The sequence below is a fragment of the Acanthopagrus latus genome, chromosome 23, assembly GCF_904848185.1.
Source record: "Acanthopagrus latus isolate v.2019 chromosome 23, fAcaLat1.1, whole genome shotgun sequence".
Taxonomy (NCBI): domain Eukaryota; kingdom Metazoa; phylum Chordata; class Actinopteri; order Spariformes; family Sparidae; genus Acanthopagrus; species Acanthopagrus latus.
In genome coordinates this window covers 8,470,874-8,493,050 of record NC_051061.1, presented here as the reverse complement: position 1 = coordinate 8,493,050, position 22,177 = coordinate 8,470,874, and the positions used below count along the sequence as shown (strand labels likewise).

Genomic DNA, 22,177 nt, shown 5'->3' with positions numbered 1-22,177 from the left:
GGAAGGAAATGTATCTGATGAAACGTCAGTACAGCAGTGCCTCCTGTGTGACCATTAAAACTCAAATCTCCTCGCCGTCCTTCCTTCCACAGCACTTCTACCATCTGGACACACACACACGCGCACACACACACACACACAAACAGATCTACAACCAGACAGGAAGCACCCCCCGCCTCCCCTGTTCCTGTTTCTCACAGCATGCATGTGTGTGTGTGTGTGTGTGTGTGTGTGTGTGTGTGTGTGTGTGTGTGTGTGTGTGTGTGTGTGTGTGTGTGTGTGTGTGTGTGTGTCCACGCTCGCTCTGTGGAGGCCTTCCACTGTGGACAATCAGCAGGAGGCACATTGAACAGCACAGGAACAAAGCTACACAAAGACGCGAGATAGAAGATAGCGGAGGATAGAAGCAATATTATTGGAGAGGAAAAAATATACCAAAAAATTATACAGAGAGAACGAAACACAGATAGAGACCAAGACGGAGAGTTGTGATTGTGGAACAATGCTGGCGGACAAACTGTTTTCTTCACCTCTCTCTTCCCTTCCTCTCTTCTGTTAGCAGGAGGGAGAAGTTCAGGCGGCGTTCGTACCGCTGCAGATGATTTTGAAAAGCTACATTATTCTGGACTTTTCTAAATGTTTGCTGTTCACACTGCAAGGTCTAAAACAACAAACTTAATGAAATACTGTTTTTCATGGACGGTTATAAATACAACAGAGTCATACCAGAGTGTTTTCCCTGCCCATGCCTGAACAACCACTGAACATACAGTTAGGATATAGCACACACGGGAGCTAATTCTTTACTCATTTGTGGTGTGATTAGATGGTAATTTCATCGCGGCCCACCGATCTCCCTTCGTCTTGTAGCACAGCAGACTACCTGGAGCGCGAAAATCTTTGTTAGATTGGTCACTAAGGTTTGAACATGACCACTTTTCTCATTTAAAATATCGAATGCATTCAGAACACAGCATAGAGTGCCAGGACCATGAAACCACAGAGGCATTTCTTCATATGAAAATAATAGAAGCAAGCCAATCAGGAACAGAGTGGGGCAGGTCTTGGGATCCATAAAAACAGACAGAAAACTTCTGTCTAGATGTTGACTTGCTAAAATGAAAAGAGGAGGACATGAGTTAAAAATGATTTGTGGAAAGTGGAAGAAGTTTAAGACCAACAGAAAAAAGAAAATTCAATTGTCCTATTTAACTAGGTAATTAAGTTCTGTTTGCATCAAAAGCCCGGCTGGGAGACACAAAGTTACAACAAGCAAACATAAAGAATCTCCCATCACCATTGCCAACTCATTCTCCTCCCCTCTTCACCCCTAGGCTGTATGTGTGTGTTTGTGTGTGTGTGTGTGTGTGTGTGTGTGTGTGTGTGTGTGTGTGTGTGTGTGTGTGTGTGTGTGTGTGTGTGTGTGTGTGTGTGTTTAACCAGACAAGATCTGGCAGAGATAAAAGATGACACCCATACAAACACACGCTAATTTCCATTACATTTGCATCCCCAGATTTTCATTAATTTGCTTAAGCACCCAGCCACATGACACAAAATCCGGACAGAGGGCCAAGAGAAGCGAGCTGGAATTAAACCCACCATTGGTATGGCAGAAGAAAAAACCAGGAGCGACTGTAAGATTTAGGTCAGGAGCCCAGCAACACCAGGGTTTGTCCCTTGAAAACACACACGATGTGGATAAACATATAAAACGAGGGCAAAGCCACCCACAGCCAACAAGTCAACAAGGAAGTGAGTGCTGGCACAAGTATTGCGCCGATAAGAGGCATCCATTAACAATCTGTAATTTACACAGCCATTACGGTTAATCAGCGCTTTTTCTGTCAGCTGATGGAAAAGAGGGACACACCTACAAAAAACACATGGCTAGATCTTGACTTATCAACACTCATTTGTGCACTGCTAACTTAATCACTTTATGAGTCTAAACCAAACCAAACCAAACAGTTGGTGATCAGGGTGAGTCACCGCATGACATTTCCTACTGTCGGAGAGTTTCTTTAATAGACCACTTACACACCAACGCTCGTGTGCCCAGTTTAGCTGCTCATCCTTTGCTCATTGCTAAAGACCGATTTGCATTTCAGACATACAGTGTCGAATCACATCAGCACAATGTCTGAAGGGGAAATTGAATATAAAGAATAAGGCACTGTAGATTAGGGCACACATATTGTCCATTAACTATTTTTCAGCATGATTATTAGCTCTTTATTAGTCATTGTAAAGCACTTAGTAAGGCCTTATTTTCCATGACAATGCTCTACAAGGTGTTCCTCCATAAACCCACTGATGACTGCTCCTTAATGGTAAAGGTCTTGTACTTGAATACTGATCTTATTATGTTTTACTTAGCCTGGGCCTCGGAGGGTGATATTACCACAAGATAAGCCGTTCCCCTTTAATACCTTAACACTTCCTAAATATGGTCTACTCTTATGTAACAAAACACACAACGCTTTGACCTCAGTAACAGAAGAAATGGTCCAACAACACCTGCATTGATATATTTCTATATTGTGAGTTCTTGAAGTATTTTCTTCAAATGCTACATCTCCTGAAATCTGTGCAACCTGATATAAAAATCATTAGAATATAATGTAATAATAAAAGTAATTACATTTTTTTGAATACAGAAAAATGACACATTTTCATTCAACTTTATTAAATTAAAACACAAAAAATATTTACCCAAGAGATTTCTTTATCAGGGAGCATGAACAATTTCCCCGATGAGTCCATTGGCGTTTGGAGCATCTTCATATACTCACAACTAGAAAGAACACTGTAAGCAAAACTATGGAAGACAGAACGTTAAGAACTGCAATATCTCTCAGTCTCTCTCGGCCATCCCTCATCATAATGTCATCACATGCATACAGCGTGAAATGATGGAGGACCATCTTCGCTAAAATTAGCACAAATAATGAATAATCTGGCTTTACTGGATTTCATTTTAGGGCTGGCCAGTTGATGGCCGCACGTGGAAGGTCAGTTTCTTTACGGTTAATGCCCAGATAACCCTCAAGTCTTCCCGACCTAGAACATGTTCGCCAATCTAAAGTGAGGTCTTGCTCATAAATAATCCACTGGTAGCTTGATACATAATAACTAACACAGGTTCTGCAAGTCAATAACCCATGATAATCAAGTGTTATCTACTACCACCGTATAGGGCAAATGCTTACCGAAGCACAGCTTCCTTCCAATGTGCTACTAATGTGCATGCTAATTCAAGTGGTTAATTGTTAATATGTGTGCCCAAATATGAAACGTCACCAAAATTCAGACTGAATATCTAAACTGTGCTGCAACAAACAGCTTCTGGAGGTGACGTTGAACATTCTCAATGTCGGACGTACTGCTAGATCACATACAGCAGATGTTTTTCTCCTTTCTATGGCAGGAAATACAGTGTAGCTTTCTATCCTGTCTTCGAAGTTTAAAGCTTCCCGGTACATGTGTGTGGGTGCTCGCGTAAATGCAGAGGGAAACACTTCTGTCTAACCCGGTGTCACCAGAAATAGGTCGCTAGCTGAGCTAATCTTCCTTCCTTTACATAAACAGTCCCGCACACAAGGACACACACGCGACCGTCTTCCCTTCCTTGGAACAAAGATATTTTCATGGTCATCCCAACTGTTGGATTGAGACGCACAAACACAAAATCAACCCAGACAGGGAGATAACAGTGGTTATTCTGGGCTTATTCTGTCCAGGCAGCCAGTCAGGACAGCTGAGGGGGAGCGGGGAGACACCACCCGGCCTCCCATCAGCGAACACTCTGCTGACCTCTGACCTCTTCCGAATGTGTGTGTGTGTGTGTGTGTGTGTGTGTGTGTGTGTGTGTGTGTGTGTGTGTGTGTGTGTGTGTGTGTGTTTGACACATGTACACCAGCTTCCATGCCTTCAGCATTGTGATGGAGGCTGTTTGAAGTGTGAAGATTCTGGCAATTCAAAAGGTCAAGTTAGGGTACCATCAACAAACAGCCATCTCGTATTCACACACACACACACACACACACACACAAACACACACACACACACACCTGTCATGTGAACTGACAAAACACTATCTTCTGCTTTACATCAAATAGAGCTGCAAGGTTTGAGTTGAGTTGTTTGGGGGTTTGATAAGTTTTGTCTGAGCTGGGTGGTGCATGTAGTCGGGGATTCGGGTTGCGGGCTGGTGAAATGGACGCTGGGGGATGGAGGCTTGAAGACTTGATGTCTGGGATTCCATTGGCTGCAGCCCGACCAGAATAACTGCTAAGAAGCATCTGAAATTCCTCTTCCACCCAGGCTGCAAAGAATGCCGTTTATTGCTCAACTATATTGCACAACATCATGAATACTACCGTATACTCCATATGTCTTTTAAACAGAAGCTATTTCTCATTTTACATACAAGGTGAGCTTGTTTTAACCTTTGAAAGGTGTCCCAGCAGACTGATGCATGGGATTTGAGTGTGTGGGAAGCCAGTGTGAGATTCATCACTCTCCATGTTGATAAAATTGTTCACCATTTTGTCAGATATACTTAAAAACGTTCTTTCCTCGAGTCATGCTTCTCATCTGACTCGAGGAAAGAACATTAGAACTACAAAAAAGTCTCTTGGTATGTCGAATGGCCCAAAGTCCAGCTATTGTTCTGCATGTGATGCTCGCCCCAATTTACAAGGGGGGTGCGAGGGCCTGTTCATCACTGCTTGCAGTTTAAATTATTATGTTACGACTTTTGTTTATTCCATGGTGTAAAAAACACATTGTGATTTTACAGGGAATTGTGGCCTACTTCTTTGCACATGTACAGCAGGTTACAGACAATAAGTTAACCAGCTGCTGGCTGTAATTTCATATTTACCCCACAGACATGAGGGTGGTGTCGATCCTCTCCTCTTACTTTTGGCAAGAAAGCCAAAAAGTGAATTTGTCCAAAAAGTAGAACTGTTCCTTTAAAGCAACTCCATGCCGATTCGAGGAAGAATGAAGATCAAGTGTTCTTCACAAATTTGGCAAAAATTGTTGTTATCTTTGCATTTTATTATCTGCGACAGATTGGGGATAACGTGAGTGTGCCCTGTACCTGATAAATGACATTTTAGAAAAAGACATTTATAACAGTTTTCTCTGAAAAATAAGCACAAAACAGACCAACTTTAAGTATGATCTGTGTGGGTGGCTAATAGGGATTTGCATGCACATCCACACACAAACATGCACGCAACACAATTGTGTGTACGTGCACGTGCACACCATATTCCTTGTAATGGTGAGTAATGATTTTGCATATCCGTTGTGTGATGCGTGTGGTCGTCATCACTTTGAATTTTTAGTAAGCTGTGAACATTTCTATTTTCAGTGACGAGAACCCTCTCAAAACAGGTGGAACTGCTTTCTGGTTTTATCCAAATTCGACGTCAAAATCGCGCAAAGCACACGTGTTATTTGGTCGGCCAACAAGGTGCAGTTAAAATAGCTATAATAGTCTCCGGGGGGATGACCCCGCATGACTGTAGCAGCTGAGAATTTCATTAGAGAGGGAGGAGAGAGGAGGGATGGGAGGAGGAGGAGGAGGAGGAGGAGGATGAGAAAGATGGAGGAGGAGCACGAACCACAGAGAAGCGCTTTTTTAAAAATAACCAAATCCGTGACATTCTGTATTTGTGAGGGCAGCGTCTCTAACAGCAGGTAAAGATCTCGTCTTGCATCATCATCAGGGTCAAGATAACAATAACCACGTGTTTAAGGTTTCAGAATATTTGGTGGAGGTCTTTGACTCTTTGTAGGAAACCAGAAGCAAACAGAGGTCTCCCATGTTTAATTCTGTCGTCTTGACCATCCACAGGTCTTTATCCCATGACACTTTCGAGCTGATACTGTCATTTTTCTTCTTAGTAGTGCTGCCCCCCCCCAAAAAAAAAAAACTCTGTGTCAACTTTTACTACAGCGCAAATACGTCTAACCGCACATTCAAGTCACTTTACCTTAAAGGCCACGCACACATACCAAGGCAGGCTATTTACATTGCTTTCCCAGAGGGCAATTTTGAGCCTGAACTTAGCCGTGGACAGAAAATAAAAAATAAAAAGATACTCAGATGTATGCAATGGATACCAGGGCGCACTTCACTACGCTTTGTTCACTGAAAGGGAGAGAGGGAGAGAGAGGGAACTTCATCATGTTCGATCTACCACAGGGCATCCAAGAGGGCACACAACACCAGGAGAGTGTTTTCGCACATGGGGACGCCAGGGTGAACGAGAGAATGACCTTTAATGAACAGTTTGCATTTGTTTTCTTTAGATATTAAATGAAATTCACACTTGACACTCACACTTCACATGCAGTTCGTTAGCAGCAGCGTGTCAGCTTCACACCCATCTTTTTTCCATAAACGACTCACTTCCTCTTTCCTCTTCAGTTGTGTGACACCTCTGGCCTGCCACGCTCCCGAACGCACACACCCTCACACACTCACACACACACACACGCCCACTTCTCTCTCGGTTAATCCTTATAGAAAAAGTGTGAGTTATGTTAAGGCTGGTGTGTGTGTGTGCGGCATTGTTCCCGGTGTGATGACTGCTTGTGGAGCCAAGGCTTAACTTTTGTGCTGAGTAACTCGGTGCCCAAAGTCTGACCTGAGTCTATGGGCGTGTGTGTGTGTGTGTGTGTGTCTGTGTGTCTGTGGACCACTTGCTGAATGGACAGAATGTGTCTGACTTCACCAGGGACTATGTAGTCAACTGCTCAAATGAGCCGCATGTACTTAAACAAAACTCACAACTTCTGTTAAACCTAACAGGCGTAAACCTCTTGTTTTTTCACAGAGAGCAAATGCTTGTGCATTTATCCACTTACGTACTTGATTTCCATGCCAGTGGCGGTGTCTCTAGGCCACTCAGTCCATCACTTTGGCTAAAATATCTCAACTGAATGGATGGATTTGTAAAGTATTGCACAGACGCTCAGGATCCATAGTAATCACTCGGATGAGTCCTTCACATTTCAACTAGAGCCACCATCAGTTCAAAAGTATGTCTAAGAAGATGATTTATGACAAAATGATGTTACAATGATGACACTCCCATCAGCCTCAGCTGTACTATCTTATAATGCTTAACCTAGTAAGAATTTTAGGTCATAGTTGGACACTGGATGCTCTTCTGGTAGATAAAACATGTTAAAGTGCCCTCTATGGTGGCTTCCAGTGGAGAAAATATGGTGACGTTCCATCTCTTCACAACAGATATATTGCAACTTTCTGTGCACCAGTGCCCTTTATATTAATTCTTTTTGTCCCTACCACTCAAACATCCTGAGTCCGCCACTGGCCAGGGTGATGTTCATCTTATCTAACTCTTCACTGAAATGCAAACGCAAATAAAGTGCATTTCCCAAAATGTGGCTTTTGTTTTATGGTTTGCAAAGTTCGGCGTCAACACCGATGTTCTCCCCGCGGGTTTGTTCGTGCGTCCACAGGGTCGTCACATTTCAAACACGCGCTCGCTCTTTGTTGTCATAGTTTTTGGTTCTTCATTTATTTGCTTTCTTTCTGCACTCAAATACAAATATGCAGTAGACACCTAGTTTCTATTCTATGATCACCCAGTCCAAAACTGCATGATCTCATATGGAAGAAACCGTCCAGTTAAGTGATGTACAGTTTGTCTTCTCTGTCTGGAGCATTGTAAACTGGATAATGTCTGCCCCGAGTGCCTTCATCTCTCCATTCAAAGAGCTAATTCAAACCTTTCAGCTCTCTTCCATTAAAGGGCGTGGAGACGCACGGGAGGAACAGCGAAGGGGAAGAGCAGGACATTCAAGCTATTACACAAACTACCCTCCCGAACTCAAGTCTCCTGCTGCGCTGTTGTTTGTCTCCGCTTAGACTTTCATGTAGCCTCAAGGGATGAATTACACACCTAATGACACCCGGGTCTTTGCTCTCCCTCCCTGTGCTGCGCCTCCTCGGTCCTTTACATGTGTCTGTCTCAGTGCTTTTGACATTTTGCGGAAACATACAGATGTAAAGTTTCACCAATATTTATTCCTCTTGCACTTGATGTAATTTCCAACCTTTGAAATCCCATTTCATGATGATTTTTATTTGTATTTATTTTATTTATTTTTACCTTTCTTCATCGACCACGTTCATCCTCCACAACGCAGTCTTACTTTTTGTGTTGGTCAGTCGTCTCAGTCTAGTTTTGATACACTGTGTTGTGGCCACAGCCTACCATGCATGTGAACCAAGGGTGGCGAGCAGTGAATAAAGCTCTCTAACGGCTTGTGTGAATACGTCTGTCAGTGACGGATGGGCCATCACAAAGAAAATATCGCATTACACACTCTCGACAGGGCAAACAATTGGAGGGAGGGCAGGGCGCGCACACACACGCGCACATACATGCACACTAAACATTTCACCCTCTCACTTTTCAGATTCCGTTGACCAATTACCTTTTACCTATTATTCCAGTGAGCCAATAAAAACGCTCAGTCACAAAGTTTGGATGTGTTTGGAGAGGAAGAGAGCGACACACACACACACACACACACACACACACACACACACACACACACACACACACACCTGTCATGTAAACTGACAAAATGTTCAAGCAGTGGAGAGAGACATCAAGTGTTGCATGTAGCATGATTATAAAAGCACCTTGCCAAATGACAGTAAGCTGTGACTATATACAACATTTTTACACGGTAAAAAGTTACTCTAATCAACGGCATTGTTGATGCTTCCTGAGGATATTACCGCCTGCTGAACTTTAAGGCCCCCCTGTGACTCACTAAACTGCTCACCTTTGTTGTGTGTAATGGACTCAAATGTCACGTTAATGCTGGAGCTAGAAAATTGCGTTTGATTACAGCATACTGTGTGTCAGCATAGCCTGCTGGTAAAGGAATGTGCATTGCTGAGACTGAGGGGCAAATTTCAGAATAAAGACCCATTAAACAGGGACAGCTTGTCCAAATGGGAACAAAAACTGTTCCACATTTGCTGGTTTGTGGGTCAGTGGTTAGGGTTTGCATTAAGGTTAGGGTTCAGCAAGTAGTGGTAATGGATTTGGTAAGTGTAAGTGTGTGTCTTCTGTCACTCTTGCTGGCTGGGCGTAGCTCAGCCAACAGCACTCCCTGCTGGACACACTGGATCAGCTTGAGCTTCATGTATTAATCAGTTTTACTGTAAGACAAAGTCATATGAACTTCCTGCTAATTATAGTCAAAATCATTGAAGAATAACTGTGTTAGACAAAATACTGAGATACACTGGATGTTGGGTTTTTTGTTTTTTTTTTTATTATTGTTTTTTTTTTTAACTTAGTATGGTTCCCAGAACAGTTGTGATGAATTAATACGGTACACCACTGTAGCAGCTCCTTAGATAAGATGACTAAGGTTTGATGACTTATTGTCAAACTCTGCAGGTTAAAACATCTGCATGTTCTTACTCAGGTGGTTTGTGTTCTGGCTTGGGGGCTTCCAGAGTATGGACCTTTTGAATGTTTAATAATGTCAATTAGTGGACTGTTTTTAATTGCTGTGTTCAGCACTATACTTAACACAGGGAAATGTCACTAGTAAAAGAAGCTAATAATCACTGTAAGGCATTGTTTTTTTGTTTCATTTGTTGTTGTTGTTGTGGTTTTTTTTGCATTGTGTTACCTGCTGAACTGTTTTGTATCTACAAATGAGGTCGATGTTTCCTTGGAATGCAGATATGAATGCAACAGATGTCGCTCATTTGTATTTAGGTGTAAGATCTCCTACAGTGTTGTTGTTTTGTTTTTGGATTGTGGTATTTTAAATATTCGTCTATAGTGTCATACTAATGAGGTAAAATCAACCAAACAACTCCATTTATTAATAACAATAAATATTTTAGTGTATTCAGTGTTCTTATTTACACTTTTTCTTCTTTAGATTGAAAAAGAGAAAAAAGGAAGGAAAACAGTGACTGAATCAAGTGTAAATGTGTTTTTATTGAATTCAGTTGAATATCGCGCCAGATAAAATACCCGAATCATCCATTCTGACCATATTGTGATTCACTGGCTACAGTGCTTGCTGAAGAAATGCTAAATCCGTATCCATCCATCCAAGTTTCAACTTGTGCGCAAACCGGAACCTTCGAAGGGGGACGACATTCACGGTAGGACACAAAGATGGCAGACGTACCAGATAACGCACCAGAACGTGAGTTTTTTAAAATGTATTATTTTTGGTGACTTTGACCCGTAAGACAACATATGTTGTTTAACGATTTGATGTTTTGTAATGCTGTCTGTGCTGTGAGGTGTTATAAACAAACGTTGCTGTTAGCAGCAGTGAAACTAACTGCGATATTCCTGTTTGTTTTGTTTTCAGTTTTTTTTTCGTTTGTTTTTTTGTTTTTTTGTTTTTAATTTCTATCCAGGCAGGTTATCAGTTAGTTAAAATATGAAATTCAAATACTGTTCTGGTAATGTCGGAGCTCTCAGACCAAATTATAGGTTTGTTCAACTGTGAAGTTGTGTGACGTAGTTATTAAAGTGGTTTCTCTGAGCCAGTAGATAAACGTCATATTAATGCGGATCAATGCCAATGCAGAAATTGGCCAATTTTGCCTAAATAGATACACAAATAGATGTAAAATAAACCGTTTTGAATATATTGTCATTTGTGATGAGCTGCTGCATTAACGTGAATCCATGAAATGTTGCTGAGTCATTGTGACACAGTTAAGATTAAGTGTGGGAATGACAGCAGTGACTGTTACTGTTACTTCTTGGTATTAGGGGTAGACCTACAGTATCTCACAAAAGTGACTACACCCCTCACATTTTTGTAAATATTTTATTATATATTTTCATGGGGCCACACTGAAGAAATTACACTTTGCTACAATGTAAAGTAGTCAGTGTACAGCTTGTGTAACTGTAAATTTACTGTCCCCTCTAAATAACTCGCACAGCCATTAATGTCTGAACCGCTGGCAACAAATGTGAGTACACCCCTAAGTGAAAATGTCCAAATTGTGCCCAAAGTGTCAATATTTTGTGTGGCCACCATTATTTCCCAGCACTGCCCTAACTGTCTTAGGCATGGAGTTCACCAGAGCATCACAGGTTGCCACTGGCATCCTCCTCCACTCCTCCATGACAACATCACAGAGCTGCTGGATGTTAGAGACCTTGCGCTCCTCCACCTTCTGTTTGAGGATACCCCACAGATGCTCAATAGGGTTTAGGTCTGGAGACATGCTTGGCCAGTCTGTCACCTTTACCCTCAGCTTCTTTAGCAAGGAAAAAACACAAGTACTGTGTAACTCAAGTACTGACCTTATGTTCAGTTTTCAGCTACTTCAGATTATTCAGCACTTAATTGTGAAGTGTTACCGATCAGATGTTGTAGGCAGGACATGAAGTGGCGCATTTTTAAATACATTTATTTTATCGGCAAAATTCAATGATTCTGATACTTGGAAAATGTTGAATATTGTCCCCAATAATCATTCGACCCCTACCTATATTGGTCATTCCATGCCGAGACACGAGTTCATGTCATGGACTTTCTTGAAAAAATTAATGTTGAAAGTTCTGTTAAATTCATGGGACCTTGTAAAAATCCTACAGCTGTTCTCCATATACTTTTGTGTAATTAATTTTTTTAGACAAATTTCAACCCAAACCTGTCAAAAATGAGCGATCTGTGAAGTTTAGAATAAATTATACAAGGAATCACAGTCACAATGTTGAAATTCAAAAATTCTTAACTCAAAAAGTATTTTGATTACAGCTGGTGGAAGTTGCCAGACCCTTTATGTTTTTAGTTTTGTTTTTGTTACTTTTTTGTAAAATATTTTATATAGGATTGCTACGGCTGTTGATTATTTCCTCAATAAATCTATTGAATTTTAGTCATGTCATGTCATTGTCCGAACCGCTTATCCCTTTCCAAGGGGTTGCGGGGTGTTGCTGCTGGAGCCAATCCCATCCCAAGAAATCACACATTCATGCAAACTAATTTGATTAATTCACTATCAGCATAGTTGGTGTTTAGTTGAATTGTTGACAGCTAATTTATTAATTGTAGCTGCTCTAATTTTATACACATTTCCCCCAAAATTCAGCTTGACACATTTGGCACGTTAGGAAAGACCCAAGTTTGTTGGCACAGCAGGCATTTGAATTTAACTTCAGCCACCAGAACCAGAACATGTGTCTGTTTCTGACCAGTTTAAGCTGATCTGATGAACTGGACACACTTACAACTGATCTCTGTTGAATCCTTTCAGACTGCCCGGGTACAACAAGTGAGCAAGCAGGGAAGTCATCGTCATGTGCGGGCTGCCCCAACCAGAAAATATGTGCTTCTGGAGCTACCAAGACCCCCGACCCTGGTAAGACTGTCATAACACTTGATAGTATGATAAGTATATACACTCCATACAGTAAGGCCGGTAAAAATTAGTAGTGTGTCCTCCACCTGTCTCATCTGCAGCCATAGCGGAGATCGGAGAGAAGCTGTCAACAGTCAAACACAAGATCCTTGTGCTGTCTGGGAAAGGAGGAGTAGGGAAGAGTACCTTCAGCGCTCACCTGGCCCACGCCCTCGCAAGTGACAGCACGAAGGAGGTAATATAAAACTGAATTAAAACAATGAAGGCCATACTGATGTTTAACCTAATCCAGGTTATTGTGCCCCGTAGAGATCAAATAAGAACCACTAGAGGTCACTGCTGACTTGGTTCAACAGAGGTCCATGGTCATACAGTTGAGACAACTAAAGCTGAGATCATAAACCCAGTTCAGAGTTTAGCAAGTTCCTCTTTATGTGGCCGCACATATCAACAGCTCTGAGCACCACACAGTGTCTCTGCCTGTGCTAAAACCCTGTCCGGCTGCATACATGAAGAGCTGTAGTACAATGAACGTGGATACGGCTCTGTTAGCCATACTCCTCCTCCCCCTGGTGTCCAGGTTTATCTCTCCAGCCTTCAGGTCCCTTGTTGTTCAAGCTACAAGTCTGAATGAAGTCTCACCTTTTTTAGCACACAGAGCATAGAAATTGTCAGCGTAGCTCTTGAGAAATGCAGGATTACAAAACTCAGTCTAAGATAAGAACAGTTCTGCTTCCTCTGTGTGTTTATAGGTTGCCCTGCTGGATGTAGATATCTGTGGTCCGTCTATTCCGAGGATCATGGGCTTAGAGGGTGAACAGGTGAGTTGAGGACAGAAATGTTAACATTGATACTCTTTGTGAGATTCTTCCCAAATAAATGACATGTAGTTAGATCTTTTCCACGACAAATGTTATTAATTCTCTTTATGTGGACATTATTGCTATGGCTACGTAAAGAATAAAGCTTATTAGTATATATGTATATAAATAAAATGTATAAATTGTTGTGTGTGTAGCTTGAAAGGGTGCTGCTTTCATTGTGCTGCAAAATGATTCCTCGATCTGTCTTCTGTGCAGGTTCACCAGAGTGGCTCAGGCTGGTCTCCTGTGGTGAGTCGATTCAAGTTTTCAAGCTAAATGTCTTACTCCTTTAAGATATTGCATATATCATCAATTCACATGTGTCCGTCTGTGTCTGTTGCAGTATGTGGACGACAATCTGGCGGTCATGTCTATCGGCTTCCTGCTCAGCAGCCCCGATGATGCTGTGATCTGGAGAGGCCCCAAGAAGAATGGTATTTGATTTTGTGTGTGCTTTGAAATGCGTTTCACTTTTTTCTAAATGTGTTCCCACTATATAACCTACGTCTTGTTCTTCTGCCAGGGATGATCAAGCAGTTTTTGAGGGATGTAGATTGGGGGGATCTGGATTACCTCATCGTGGACACACCCCCTGGCACCTCTGATGAACATCTGTCAATTGTCCAGTACCTTAGCTCCACCCACGTCGATGGGGCCGTTATCATCACCACACCACAGGTAGCACACACACACACACACACACTCACACTCAGACATAAATCCTGTGACGGCTACTGCACAAAGTAACATTAAAGGCATTTACAGCAACCGTAGAGGGGGATTCCGTCTGGGCCTTCTTTCTCTCCATCCTATTTGACTGCTCATGCTTTACTTTGTAATTAACAACACTTCCCAGAATGACTTTTTACCAACCACCTGGAGATGTTTAATCGTTCAGTGGTGGTTTTTATGTAACTCCAGACAGTAATAATGATAGTGAAAATGACACCAAAAGCCGCAACGATATTAACGGACCAAAAAATGCTAAGAGCAGGAATCGTCAACTCATTACTCATAACGCAACATTGCTACAACTGCCTTACAAGATCTTAGCGCTGCTCTCCATGTGGATAATCTGCCTCTTTGTGACACAATATTTGCAGTACGCTGACAATGCTGTTTTCATTAGATGGACTAAGCATTGTTGTTAAGTCCCAAAAAAAAGAAGAAATTCCATCGTGAGAAAAGAGTCTTCAGTGGTACGTAACACATTGTAGTTCAAAGTGTTAGTGAGACGTCATTTTATCGTTCCTGGAAACCCCCCCAGTCTGGTGACTGTCACCGGTCGTCTCTCCACCTACACGTTTGACCCGTAGCTATATTCAGTAAGTCACCGACCCATTGTTGGGGGTTAATGTAAGGAGACAATAATGTAATGAAAGTAATTCTGTGAAGTGTAGGCACATGGCAGAGACGTATTAGAATTCCAGGGGTCCACAACAAGCTCTACATTTGTGACATATAACAACTTATAAGTCATTACATTACAAAATAAACAGGACAAGGCTAAAATATTCACACAGACAAGACAGCTCCTGGTATCACAAAGGGTAAAGGGATATTCCGGTGTAAGTTTAATCCATAGTCTAACACACCTTGACACCGAGTATGAACACCCCTCCAGAGATAAAGTTTGCGGACCGCTAGCTTACGTAGTTTTAGCAACCTCAGAAACGACCGCACAACAACAATACACTGCAGCAAATGGATCCAAGTATAAATCGCCATCGAAAAGCCACAAATAATGCTCAGAACAGCACCAAACTTCAGCAACATCACAAATAGGGTCCCAGCACATGTTTCAAGGCATCAAACATTTGATATCGTTGCCGGATTTGTCAGAAAAGATAAACAAAACTCACCTCTCCAGCTGCAGGCTCGTTGTTGGGAAGCCATGTGAGTCGATTATCGAGTGCAGTAGAGTTCCACAGCTCAGTAAATACCATTACTGCGGGACTCTACTGCGCTCGGTAATCGACTCGTAGGGCTTCCCCACAACAAGGAAGCTTCTCAGGTGGTGAGTTTTGTTTATCTTTTCCAACAAACCCAGCAACGATATCAAATGTTTGATGCCTTGAAATATGTGCTAGGACCCTGTTTCTAATGTTGCTGAAGTTTTCCCAGTTCCCTGGGAAGGTGTACTGACAGCTATGATAGACACATAAAATACATTTGAATGGAACAACAATAGTGGACATTTTAGCAAAGCCAAAAAAAACTTAAAAGCAAGGAAATGAGATAAAACAGCACGGTTCAGAATATTTGTGTAAGTTCATGTTTTGTTTTTGTAAAACACTCACACATTCACTGGAGAAGGATTTGCAGTAAAGTAATCCCAGTGTATCCTTTAAGCCATTACCAAACTGCTGTTCTCCCTCACACTTTATTTTTTACAGTGTTATTCAAGAAATAACCTGCTTGCAAAATGCAACTACGATAGGGCAAGCAACAGAGGATGTTTTCTTATCATAAACTAATAAAAAGCCGCAATGGCTAGTTATTTGTTTACACATGACACATTAAAAGCAGTCAAATATGAGCAGCGCTTTACATAAAATACAGAACAGTTCGCCCTGTGTGCTTGCAAGACCACTTCCTCTCGGCTGAGCATTCTTTGAAATCTACAGGCGGTATAAACTGTGTGCTCTGATACACAGACACAGCACAGTGTCCACACCTGGTTTGATGACAACTTCTGCATTGTTTGGATGACAGGACACACCTTCAGTATGAGGTGGGGTGTGTTAACTAAAGAGGCACCAAGGAGTCTGATGGCATAGCAACCCACAGACGCACACATCTACACACTGGCATGATATTACACATACGTACATAGTGTAAATGTGCAGTGTTTGTCACACTGAACTTGTGCTCTCGTTTGCGTCGCTGTTAAGTGCAAGCAAGTTGGTTTTCACTGCATTTACTGAAAGACTTAATCAGAGTAAACACTTCCTGATACTTAAATTAGACTGGGGCCAGTGAGGTCAGACAGCAGTACAAGCACTTCCTCATTCCTTCAGCTCTCACTTAACCAAAACTAACCACACATGATCCGGGAATTACCGAGGCAAACAAGCCAGTGCATTAGATATCAAGTTTCCAAATTTGCGATAATGAAAGTATGAGAAGAGTGAGAAGGATCTTTTTTTTTTTTTAGCAACACATTTCCACGTGAAAGCATGTCAGCTTATTGCGGCTGTTTTTTGTTTTTCTCAAGGGAACCGTGATAGCTGTTGCGAGGGAAGAGAAAACAATTTGAGCTAATCCTTTCTCTTTCGCACTTTCCACCGGTATCTTGGTTTCCTCCATTTCTCTCATTCTTTGCCCTTTTTTTCTGTCTGCCAAATTCTGTTTCTTTCTCTCTGTCTAGGAGGTTTCACTGCAGGACGTGCGGAAGGAGATCCGGTTCTGTCAGAAGGTCAAGCTGCCAATCATCGGCGTAGTGGAGAACATGAGCGGCTTTGTTTGTCCATCGTGCAAGGTCACTGACTGATGCACACACACACACACACACGTCACAGTCGTCGTCAATCAGGATTAAGTCGAGATTTCATCCCAGTTCACTGTGTCTGATTATCTCTATAAAAACTGCATGATACAAGCATGTAGAAAGAAGAGCTCAGGTGCATCTGTCAGAAATTGGACAGCTGTCACACACATGTCGAAACAGACAGCCAAACAAAACACAAACAGCAAAGAGGAACCAAGGTTTCAAATCAAACAATAACAGGGTTGACAAACATGGTTGACCTACATAAAACTGCTCACAAAGATCAGACCAACAAGGTAATGTTTTCTGAAAAGAGATATCGATGTTGAGTTTTCAAATGTATAATCTGGCTTTTTGAACACCACAGGCCAAGTGCCGCTTAGATCTATTGAATTGGAAATAAGGCCGACATCTACATGGCTGACATCTGCAAAACTTGACAGCTCGCACCAAAACAATGTAGATGGATAAATAGCTCTACAGGTAGGAGGGGATAGATATCAGTGTTGATTTTCGGGGGGGACCGTCCCTTTTAAGCTGTACAGCCTGTCGGGATGTCTGAATGTGCCTCCCCTGATTCAGGTTAGTGTCACCCATCAGCCACAAAGGAAGCACGCAGTGTGCAGCTTTTCTCAACCCCATGCAGGTGTAAACAGACATGCTGTAGCAAACAAAACTCTGTGTGTTTCCTTTCGATTTGTTATGTTTTTCCTCTCACTGCATTTGTTCTGTAACATGGTATAGTTAATGGGAGGCTGGATCAGCCATCATCCCATTGATATATATTATATTTATATTAGGTGCTGTTCAATTGGCTCATTTTAATGATGCTCATTTGAGGCAGGAAAGGACTGATCTTCTAATACAGGGCCTGCCGATTTTCTAAACCTTTGCTGTGCTTTCTTGAGTTGATACTGATCACGACCATCTGCAACACATTTTCTTTGGGAAATCTGTCTGATCCATCCCACAGGAAGAAACACGTGTTATAGTTCAGTTCAGCACACTATGGGGCTGGGTAATATAATGATATTGAATCAGTATCTTGATATGAGACTACATGTTGTTTTAGATTCTGAATATTGTTTTATCTTAACATAGCATTAGTGTTGTCTCTTCCTGGTTCTGAAGGCCACAGTACAGTAAAGTGATGTGATTTTCTAAACTTACCAGGCTGTTATTCTTATTCTAATTCTTGCATTTTCCCACTTAGCCATTAAATCCACATTAATAGTGATTATTTATCAAAAACCTTACCGTGTTGATATTTTGTCAATATAGCAATAGTTATCCACACGCTAGTTTCTATATGAATATAAAGACATTATGTAAAAAAAATATAATAATGATAAATGATTATGTCACCCAGTCCTCACATTTATGCAGGGCTTTTGAAGAGATTTCAAATATTGAGATACATAATGTAAATCAAAATAGACTAAAACTACCGTGATAATATTTTAAGGGTGCAATATGTTATAAACTGCCACCTGTCAAATTTATACTCGAAGCAAATAAGGGGACGGCGTATCACCAGTGTAAACTGCTAACTGCGTCAAAATGTAGCTGCTCTCAGCTAGTTAGCTCAGTTAGCAGTCCTATTAGCTGACTCTGAGCCTCTTGACTTGTGTGGGGGTATTGGGGGTATTAGTGGTATTACGAGACAAGCTGGGCTAGGGCTAGCTGGTTAGCATGCTAACTTAAGAAGAAATTTCTGCCGCACAACACATAGATGGCTTTAGCCCAACACTGTTGTTTTCATCACGTTCTGTTGGTAATGTCATAGTTTTGACCTAAAGTTCTTACATATTGCACCTTTTTTAAAGTACAGTAGCTCAAATCCTATGTAATTTAGGGTCCATACAATCTATGAAAATCCAAACATAACTTTGATTTTCCTCATCCTCTCTCCTTTAGAACACGTCACAGATCTTCCCCCCCACCAGCGGGGGCGCTGAGCGAATGTGTGCAGATCTAGACCTCCCCCTGTTAGGAAAAGTACCTCTAGACCCAAGGATAGCACGGAGCTGTGATGAGGGCAAGTCTTTCCTCAACGAAGTACCTGACTCCCCTGCTGCCAAAGTCTACCAGAGCATCGTGCAGAGTGAGTGATTCCGAGAGTACATACGCAAGCATCTCCAGTTCGTGTTTTGCCACCTTTCATATCATAAAATGGATTGTGTTATATTCCTCGGTAGGGAAGTCTGATTCGTACGCAGACATGTTGCGGCTTCCAGCGAAGTCCCTTATTATTTTTGATGACTTGATGGTTTACTTGATGTCCCAATTCCTGATTAAATGTAATGAAAGAAGAAGTGAATGCCTTGCAAATGGGAACCAGTCGACTAAAGCGGAAGAGGGAGTGATTGAGATTCAATAACTGGGCTTGCATCATGAGATAAAAGTTAGAGGAATCTGTTGTGGTTTGTGTAACAGATGATTCACTCGGGGCGTTTGCAGAAACACGCACACACTAAAAGATCTGATATAACCAGTATTTGCTTGTTTCTTTGGAATTCCTCATCAAGTCCATCAAACGGATGTTATCGTCATGGTCTCTTTTCTCTCCTCTCTCCTAAAACAGGTATTCAGGACTACTGTTCCAACAGTGTGACAGAGGAGCAGAGCACCAGTTGATCCCTCACTGAGGGTGGCCATACTGGACCAGAACAAGAACAAGACCAGCCACCCCATGAGAACGTGGTAGAAATGATTAACTACTGAATAAGAGACTCACACAGGAGAGCAAATAAGAGCAATAATGCAACATTCACCAAAGTCTCACAGAATGACCTCAGCATCACTTTGTATCAGTGATCAGAGACATGGTCTCCTTTGTGATAAAGTGACTATGTAAAAGTAATTACAGCTTCACAACAACAAGTTCAATTATCTGCATAAGCACTTGGAATTTAACTTTGACAACAGTGGCTGTATTTCAAAAAATTTAACTTCAAACAGCCACTCTGGAGATTCTCTGTAGTTAATATACTATAATTCATATGAGGCAGTTATAAATGTTTTTTTTTTTATGTTATTGTCTAAAAATCCTTTTTAAATGACCAAAATAAACAAAGTGTTATTATATTGTCTCTCAGTATTTCAGTATTTCACAGCCTCTAAGTGGCTGTAGGCAACAAGCCCATCAATTCATTCTGACTATGTAAATCTACAGCAGCTGGGCATTGTCGTTTTCTGGTCTGTGAGACTGTTGTGGATTCTGTGATGCATCCTAAAATATTACATTTACACTGGCTGTTCCTTTAGTTGATGAACAGAGGTGAGAACTGTTCCTGATGTGCTGCAGTAGGCAAATTTGGGGAAGTCAGATCTCTGATCGTGTAGTACTTCAAGCTGTAGTGTCAAACATTTAACCATTTCATTAACCATTACCCAAGTTGTGTTTGTTGATCCTCTGGCCCAGGTACACTGAATCAAGTGTCAAGTTGTTTTTTCATCGTCGCACAAACATTGTTGGGACAGTGGCAGTGTAATGTCTTCATGTCGCTTAGGTTAAGAGTTACAAACAAAAAGAGCTGAAACAGGACAGTGGATTAGAATGTAAGAAAGTGCTGAATTTAATTTTTTGAATGATAAAGAAAATTATGAACACACATTGTACATGGTATGTAAACAACAGCTCCTAAGTATCAGTAGTGAGCAGGGAGAGGAAGTCACATGATGGTGTCGACAGTGGGATTCAAATGCTCGTTAAAATAAAAAGCACAGCTGCATCATCGTTGTATGAAGTTTGATTCTGTTTTCTCAGTGATTGTAATCATTCCACATTTGAAATGAGCGCACTGTATCTGTAAATGTTAACCTTTCAGGCCAGGTGCATGGTTTGCTTTGTTTTGAGCACCCATGTCCTGTGAATGTAAAACAGAATCCACAGTAGCAGAAGGTGAAATGTATCAACATCTGACTATTTTTCATGTTCTTCTCCAATCAGATATAGTTACAAATTGAGTGTCTCAATTTGATCCAGCATAACCTGGAGGGTAATCACCTGTTTACAATCATTTGATTACTATTTTGTTATAAACAGTTGTTTTGAACACATGTTGTGTGTAATATTCTTGCTTTAACTGATTTACAGTAAAATAAATGACCAAACATGAAATCTCTTTCAATGACTTTGCTATCAAAGTTACCAAACTGTGAACAAACCTTTTTTATTTGATATGTGGACGATTCAAAGATCACTTGATATCACCTGTCGTTAATGTTGAACCCCTTAAGTACTTTACCACTGGACTTAACTGATAATGATTTTGGCTGTGTGTGTGTGGACAACTTTAGTGGTGCAATAAGTTTCAACACCAGGTCTCTACTGCCAAGTCCTGCCAGCTTGTTTTGTGTGTGTGTGTGCGTGTGTGTGTGTGTGTGTGATTGTCTTCGTGTGTGCTTTGCCATACATAGTCGTAGTTCCTCTGGGTTTCACTGAAAAACACATGTGAAACTGCATCTGCATCCTGCTAACAGACAAAACAACAGCAGCGGCAGCCACACAAAGTGATTCCCACACAACTGGACAGGCCACGCTGCGCTGCATTTATGTTATCATGGTACTAATTGGACTTTATCGAGCTATAAAAATATGACCTCAATTTGACCTAAGTTCTGTGTTTAAAAAAAATGGAGTGATTGTGAAAAACACTGTCAGTTTAATTTCCGAGAATACAAGCAAATTTAGGAAACTTAAGACAGGATTCAACCTTGAACAGAATGTACAAAATAATTAGTGCGTTGAACTGTTTTCCTATTGGAGAGTGTGAAAAAAACACATTCTGTTGGTTTTGGCAAAGCTGCAGTGTTAATGCATTTCTCTTAAAGCAAGCTATCCATTACACCAGTCAGCATTAACCAATTGGTAATAATTGACCTAGCTGCATCTCTGTCATTAACTTTACCACATGAGGTGTGGCCAGGGTGAAACTAGGCAAATGAAGCTGGGTGAATACGGGGCATGGCAGTTTGGCGTGCTTTGTCCAGCCAAACCAGTTCTAGTCCCTGAAATAAACAATAAAGCGGGCTCATTTCTTATATAAAGAGAAGAGAGCGTGCTGAATATTAATGTCGAGCGTGAACAATAGATCCCAATCGTGACAGACTGGACATCAAATGGGGGAAGTGATTTTAAACAGAGGAATAAACAAATGTATTTCCGCCTGTGTGATTTTGTGTCAGACGAATAAAAAGTCCCTAAAAATCAGTGACGCGGTGACTCATCAGACCTGATTGTTGTCAGAAAATTCACTTCCTAATAATAATCTCTCCACCTCCAGCTTTCACATGCATTCCCCCAAAAAACTGAATCAGCCCTCCCCTCCAACCACACAGATACCTCCCTCTTTTGATGAGACTGCCTTCCGAGCAAAATCATTGTTCCTTTAA

At 41.4% G+C, this 22,177-nt stretch overlaps 1 protein-coding gene across 1 annotated transcript; it reads left to right on the top strand.

The window, feature by feature from the left end:
• The first annotated feature begins 10,107 nt into the window (after positions 1 to 10,107).
• On the top strand, positions 10,108 to 20,903 carry nubp1 (nucleotide binding protein 1 (MinD homolog, E. coli)). The gene is made up of 10 exons (XM_037089583.1): positions 10,108 to 10,242; positions 12,323 to 12,427; positions 12,529 to 12,662; positions 13,180 to 13,248; positions 13,507 to 13,539; positions 13,634 to 13,724; positions 13,814 to 13,968; positions 16,661 to 16,771; positions 18,698 to 18,884; positions 19,365 to 20,903. Exons 1-10 carry the CDS (start codon positions 10,212 to 10,214, stop codon positions 19,415 to 19,417), a joined length of 969 nt encoding a protein of 322 aa, XP_036945478.1. The 5' UTR covers positions 10,108 to 10,211; the 3' UTR covers positions 19,418 to 20,903.
• The last annotated feature ends 1,274 nt before the right edge of the window (positions 20,904 to 22,177 follow it).